Source organism: Leptonychotes weddellii, chromosome 4, assembly GCF_054177405.1.
Source record: "Leptonychotes weddellii isolate Sample4059 chromosome 4, ASM5417740v2, whole genome shotgun sequence".
NCBI lineage: Eukaryota > Metazoa > Chordata > Mammalia > Carnivora > Phocidae > Leptonychotes > Leptonychotes weddellii.
Genome location: NC_138372.1, coordinates 167,880,608 through 167,887,795, shown reverse-complemented (window position 1 = coordinate 167,887,795; position 7,188 = coordinate 167,880,608). Strand labels below are relative to the sequence as shown.

Below are 7,188 nucleotides of genomic sequence, written 5' to 3'. Positions count from 1 at the left end.
TTGTTATTGAGTCCGTTCTCCCTACTGCTGCCAAGTGGCCTTTCTGCAGGACACGTCTGGCCATCTCTTAACTGGAAGTCCTGACCCCTTGTCCACACCTGCCCCATCAAGCCTCAACTCCTTCAGCGTGGCTTTGGAGCTCCCTGTGTGATCTGGCCCTGCGGTGCCTCGGCCCCCTCCACCTCCCCGAGGTACCTGTCCCTCTCAGAGGCTCCTTGCAGTTCTGGAAGCATGCCCGGCTTTCTGAGCTTTGCCTGTGCTTTTCCTTCTGTTGGTGCACTTCCAGACTTGGCTAGCTCCCGTGCTTCTCTCCGTTCTTAGCTCAGACTTCCCTTAGTCTTGGAGACTGTCCTCGGCTTCTCGGCGCTGGGTCAAGTGCCCTGCTTGGCTCTCCTGCAATGCTCTGCTGCCGAGGCCAGTCGCTGGCCTTGTCTGCCTTGCCAGTCCCCAGTGTGTGCTGGGTCTCTAGTAGATACTGGGTGACTGAAAGAAGAGACAGTTCTGGGAAAGGCTGGTGTCTGTGGTGGGTGAGGGGGGTGTCATGCTGGGTTAGGATGTGTGGCAGCAAGCGCTGAGAGGGGCCCAGCTCACGACTGGTGGGAACATGGGGGAGAGGTGACCCAGAAGGGGAGAGTGGGTCGAGAAGGACTTTCTCCTACTGAGGGACCCTGAGCTTTGAAGGCCAACTAGGAATTACCTGAGTGAATGGCATGGGGAGTGGGGGTGGGGTTCTAGGTACAAAGAACAAGTGGTCCAGAGACCGTTGGAGTATTGGGAACTGGGGCTGGCTCCAAGAAGCTGGTCCCAGGCAGAGGGACAAGTAGTGACAAGGCTGGAAAGGTAGACAGAGGCCAGATCCAGAAGAGCTAAGGGGTGCTGGCTTTCTCCCAGAGGCTGCATTTCATTAGAGGAGAGATACGGTCAAACAGGCAGTGCATAGGGACCTCCAGGCTGCTCTGTGGAGTACGGGCTGGAGGTGGTCAAGACTGGGGGCAGGAAGACCAACTACGTAGCTGTTGGCATAATCCTGGGATGCAGTGACGAAGCTAGGGTCACAGCTGTGGTGGGAAGTGGCGTAAAGGAGACAGGTGAGAGAGGAAATAATTAAGGCTGATGGGATTGACCCCTAATTAATAACCAGTACCCACTGGATAAGGAGTCAGAGTCTTGGTAACAGAGCTCTGAGTTGGTACAGCCAAGTCGCGTGCATTTTTGGCACACCTTCTGTAGGAAGTGGAAAGGCCTGACCTCGTGTTATCAGAAATACCATTAGACATAACAGAATTTGTCATCAGGTTTTGAATTTCTTTGCAGTCTTCTTCAGCGATACATAAGAAAAGGAAAATGACTGATTTTAATTAAAAAGTGGAGAACAAAGGTTGCTTAGGCAAAACCACATTTTGTCAGGTTTTCTGGAAAGAAAAATAGGAGGGGGCATATTGCCAGATGTGGGCTCCAGCGGAGGAACATGTTTGCAAGTTAAATTAAGTCTTTTAAGAAACATATTTCAAAAGGAGGGAAGCGTGGGTGCTGTGAATTGGTGATTTTACGTGGCGAGAGCATTTTACCACTGGCAGAAGGTGAAGGAGCCACTGATGGGCCGTTAGGGCCTGACTTGCCCAGAACTAACTGCTTTCTCCTCTGATTCCTATAACCATTTAATGTGCGTGCACAAAAGTCCTCACCCTAAGCATGTAGCCATGAGCGTTGTTTAATTTTCTTATACAGTGAACATTGTTTATAATAATTATCTCTCAAAATTTCACAAAAGCCATATTAAAGCTTAAATAATTTCAAGTGCTTATCTAACCAATGGAGGTTTTTGTTTTTTTTTTTTTTGGCGTGGAAAATTCGCTAATCTTAGATCACAGTGCTTGTACGAATACGGCAGATTTGCCGGATCACGTAGCAGTTATAATAACAGTAATTGGCTCTTGAGCTTTCATTTTGATTTTGAAGACTTTGCATCACTTTTTGGATACTTACTCAGCGCCATTATGTCCTGCAAAGGAACACGAACTATCACTCCCTCAGAGACAGGCAGATTTGAAAAGCAAATTGTCCAAGTGCTGAGACCCTAGTACTAAGTTGTGTAGAGATGTCTAGTTGATGAAGACTCACACGTGCTTTCACTTGGACCCAGGCGGCCCCGTGAGGTAGGAATGTGGGGACTGGCACCCCTCCGTCTCCGTGGGCACCCAAGGCTTCGGGCCGAGCTGTGAGTGGGACCAGTGGGTGACAGCTGATGGAACTCGGGTCTGGGGTGGGGGGCCACGCTCCTCCCTGCTGGGGGCGGCCTCCAGATGGGGGCCTGAGCGTGGAGGCCTTTCCAGGGGCTGTGAAGCTCTTCGTTTCACTTCCTAGGTTACCATACCACGGTCTTTGGCGTCTTTAGTGACTGTTTGCTGGATAACCTCCCGGGAGTGAAGACCAGCGGCTCCACGGTGGAAGTCATTCCTGCCCTGCCCAGACTGCAGATCAGCACTTCCCTGCCCAGGTAGGGGGCAGGCGTCTGCCTTCCCACAAGAGAGGGCACTTCAGAATCGTTCTGAGCATACATTTTTAATGGCACCAAGAGTCTGAGTTAATCTGTGATTCTTAGGATCAAAATATGGGCAAAGCATTTCTTCAGGGTAACCAGTAGACGATATGCTTTGCTTAAAGGGAAGTAGAACAGAGTTGAAGTGTTCCTTACCATGAACAGAACAAAATGTGAGATTAGCCTTTGGAATCATATTTTTTGTGAAAAACAGTTAACTCTTATCTTTTAAAAAGTAGATTTTTTTTTTTTAAGAGCATTATAGGAAAGCATGAAGAAGAAAGGGAAATATATCTCAGGAGTCCCAGAAATGATTGCTATTACTGCTTTGTGGTTTTTCTTTCCAGTGTTTATCCACCTCCTTTTTTGAAATATATGTTTGCATATTTAGATGATGTTATATTATACATAGTATCCTAGGTTACTTTTTGCATAGCCATATAACATAAGCTAAAAAATTTCCATTTTAATTGCTTCAAAAAGTACGTTGAAAAGATACTCAGTTTGGATGACGGAAATGTTTTAAAACAGGGTGGGTAGCAGTGATCGTTGTACTACTTTGTGAATTTACTAAAAATGATTGAATTATATACTTAAAACAAGTGAATTTCATGGTATATAAATAACACCTCAATTAAAAAAAAGAATTTTGGTGGCTTTGGTGTGGCATACGTGATTTCAGGTGACTATTCCTTAAGTGAGTGTTGCTTCTAATTAACATAAATATTGTTGGGACTGAGTTATCAAATTCACTCCCACACATTTATTGACACATGCCACATGATCTAGGCTTGGTCTATACGACTAGCCACTAATCAGAATCACCCTCGACCTAGACTTTGCCTGTTGCAGGAGCTCCTGTCCTGAAGGGAGATAGATTCACCATAGTCAAGTTTGCTAAGTGCTCCTGAAAATAAGAAGTGGAGGGAGGCCACTCTCCTGTTCACGGTTCAGGAAGGCTTCATAGCTGTGATGTTTAAATTGGGCCTTACAAGATTCACAAAAGTTGGCCAGATGATCAGGCAAGGAAGAAGATGCCCAGAAAAGGGATGTGTCTGACTGCCGTCTCCTTACTGTCACTGCTTGCCCCGGACCCAGCCCCTTTCCGGCTCTAGCTCTGCCACATGGGACGCTGGACTTAGGGACGGTTGGCACCTGTGACGGCCGGGCCCTGGGCTGCACTGCGGCTCTGCTTTCTCCTACCTTCTTTTCCTGTGGTCCTGGTGGGGGGCTGATACCCTGTTTGAGATGCAAAGTGATTAGTCTCGCTGTGTTTTAGTTTTTCTGAATACCTCCTCTGCAATTTCAAATTGACTACAAACAGCTTTTACTTTGGAAGGACTGCATGTTAAAATACAGAAAGAAGTCATTTCTAGTGAGGACAGGAGTCACTCTTCCTTCCTTGACAGAGAAAGTTTATTTCTTGACTCATGAGCAACTTTGAAGGTGTAAGATGTAAAGGAATGCATTCACCTTGATTCCTTATGCTATTATTTTCTGAAAATGTGGTTTGGATATAAAGCTTCTCTCTCAGAGCCAGCAATGGGAGTCCCCCAGGATGCGCATGGTTGGCTCGATAAGCCTGCTTTGTTTAAACATCGTCTCTTGGATGCCAGAGGTGTGAGACCAGCATTGTCTGAAACGTTCTTGTCTGTCTTTTGGACCAGTGTGGGGATATGAGGCTCTCTTGTGGCCCATAGAACAGGACTTGGGTCTGACCCTGGTCCTTTTTGGTCTGCGGCCAAGAGCAGAGCTAGAAAGCGCTGGCTCGCAGGGAGGCTGTTGGGCACTTGCTGGGTGGGGTGGCCCGGAGCTGTCCATTTCTGGTTCAGTTAAGTATATGGTGTAGACTCATTGCACTCTCTGTGGAAATCCTTCAGGTACAAGGAGGAAGAGAGTGGGGAGCCAGATGGACCCTTCCTACCCCAAGAGAGGATGTTGACCCTTTCCTCCAGTGACTACCCCTTTCTCTTAGGGCCAGACTTCTCCAGAGCATGGTGTGTGTGTTTGAACCCGAGGGCTGTGGTGCAGGAACCCCCGGGGAGAGGCGGCAGGCTTCAGGTCTGCACGCTGGGCTGCACTCTTACGTGGCATGGACCCCACCCGACCATCAGATGCCATATGACCCCAGGGTGCTGTGTCCCATCAGGCGCTTGCAGCCTTTGCTTGTCATTTTCACCTGTGACGTGGAGTCCGTTGTACATACTTTCCATTGATCTGTCCCTCCAGTGCCCATGGTGTCAGTCGGAATGGTTCATCTAAGTTTTCTTCTTTAATCTATGGGTTTCGCAAGGCAATTCTGAGCATGAGATTTGCAAATTTTTTTAAGAAAGCACTGCTTCACAGATCATTTTAATTAATTCATTGTTTCATTTTTGGCCCCACCATAATCCAGTAGTTAAGTATTCTTATACTTCACGCGCGCACACACACACACACACACACACACACACGAGGCTAAGGCTGAATGGGAGCACAGGACGCGTCTGCACGCACAAGATTCTCTGCATGCGGCACTCACCCTGTGCTCCTGATAGCTGGGATTCACGTTCCCCAGTCCCTATTTCTGGAATGTGTTAAGTCTGGTGATGTGACTAGTTCTAAAATGCCACTGTTTTCTTTGAATCTTTCTTTGTAAAGTTTATTATAACTATTACTGCTATTTTAGGTCTGCACACTCACTGCAACCTTCTTCTGGTGATGAGACATCTACTAATGTGTCGGTCCAGCTTTACAACGGGGAGACTCAGCAGCTTGTCATTAAGCTGGAGAACATTGGGATGGAACCGTTGGAGAAACTAGAAGTCACCTCCAAAATTCTCACCACCAAAGGTGGGTTTGACCCCAGAAATGTTTATCTTCTTTATTTGCAGAAGAGATACTTTAAACAGCTAGTGCTCAGAAAGTGTAAAAGCTTCTTCCTCTTTTAGTTTGATGCCATCCTGAAATTGACGTGTGAAGAACACACGAAGGAAGATAAAAGAACAAAGAATGCACCTTTGTCCCTGGTGCTGTTTACATTTACCAGATCCTCAGGAAGAATACTCTTGAATGAATGGAGAGAAACATTAGGGGCTCAGACATGTTACCATGTGGGATCCATCCGTCCAGCCCCGGGTTTTTCTGTGGGTTCAAGCATAGAGCCCGTGTGCTCCCTTTTAAAGACAGGTGCTTTGTTTCCTGGTCCTGGGACATGTGAGCTGGGGTGTCGTGAGACCTGTGTTGAAGTTTTGGCTTCACCATTTACTAGCTGTTTGTCCTTTGCATGCCTCAGTTTCTTCCTGGATAGGCAGGGGAGGTAGTACTCAGCCTGTAAAGTGAAGTAGCGTGCAGTGAATACTTAGTATATTAGAGGTTAGTGAGTGGTATTGATCAAGGGGAAAAGGTATCAAGAGTAATAAGTGGAAATACAGTCAGGTCATTTAATAAAGTTAGAGAACTTACACAGGCCAGTGAGGCCTAAGACAGAAGAGGGGAATAAGCTAGCAGAACTTGGGGGCATTTCCATGCTCCCGAAGTGGGGGTGAGGTGAGCCAGGCATACAGTGGGAGCTTGACTGCTTGTGGTTGAGTTTCTAGCGAAGGGTGTGCTAGCCACATTTTACTCCCCAGCAGAGGGCTTCCTCCTCAGGCTAATGTCTTTACAGTGGGAAAAACCAAGTGGAGTAAGTGTTCATTAGAAGTAGAGCCACATGCCATCTTGTAGTTCCCGTTGGAGGGAAGGGCAAGGGAAGAGTTTGGGAGAATTTGTCCTGCAAAACATTTTACCACGAAGGAAGGAATTCGAATTGTGTAAAAAAGGGTGAATCTGAGCCCATCCCCAGGTGGTGATGGGGATGGTGGGGATGGTGGGGATGGTGGGGAGAATGGCAGTGCATCTTGCATTCCCTTATTTCTCCCACAGATTCTGATGAAAGTGTGCGGGAGGGACCTGAAGCGTGTATCTGCCTGTCCTACCTGCCTGTCACCGTGTTTGCCTCTCCCCGTAGGGAAATGCTGCCTAAGTTCAGGTTCTGGCTGTCACTTCCTCATTGTGTGTTACCTTGGGCAAGTTATTTAACCTCTCCCGGACTTTTCTTCTTCTGTAAAATAACACTAATAACAGCAATTTCATCAGAGGGTTGTTACGAGAATTAAATAAGATGATGTATGTAAAGTGCTTGGAACAGTGCTTGCTGTATTATTAACACTCAGATTTGTTAACACCACCACCATCATCACCATCACCGTTGCTGCTACCACCAACTATCACTGCTGTCACCACCACCATCTCCGCCACCACCGCCATCACCACCATCATCACCATCACCATCACCTCCACCACCATCACCACCATCACCACCATCCCCACCATCACCACCATCACCACCATCACCATCACCTCCACCACCATCATTACCATCACCACCACCATCACCACCACCATCATCACCATCACCACCTCCACCACCATCCCCACCATCACCACCATCACCACCATCACCATCACCTCCACCACCACCACCATCACCACCACCATCATCACCATCACCACCTCCACCACCATCACCACCATCACCATCACCTCCACCACCATCATCACCATCCCCACCATCACCACCATCACCACCATCACCATCACCTCCACCACCATCATTACCATCACCACCA

At 47.6% G+C, this 7,188-nt stretch overlaps 1 protein-coding gene across 1 annotated transcript in view; it reads left to right on the top strand.

The window, feature by feature from the left end:
• LOC102729837 (trafficking protein particle complex subunit 9) overlaps positions 1 to 7,188 on the top strand; it is a 326,483-nt gene that overhangs the window by 116,566 nt on the left and 202,729 nt on the right. The window contains exons 14-15 of the mRNA XM_081816622.1: positions 2,365 to 2,497; positions 5,208 to 5,371. Coding sequence (XP_081672748.1) covers positions 2,365 to 2,497; positions 5,208 to 5,371 — 297 coding nt within the window. The remainder of the gene's footprint in view (positions 1 to 2,364; positions 2,498 to 5,207; positions 5,372 to 7,188) is intronic.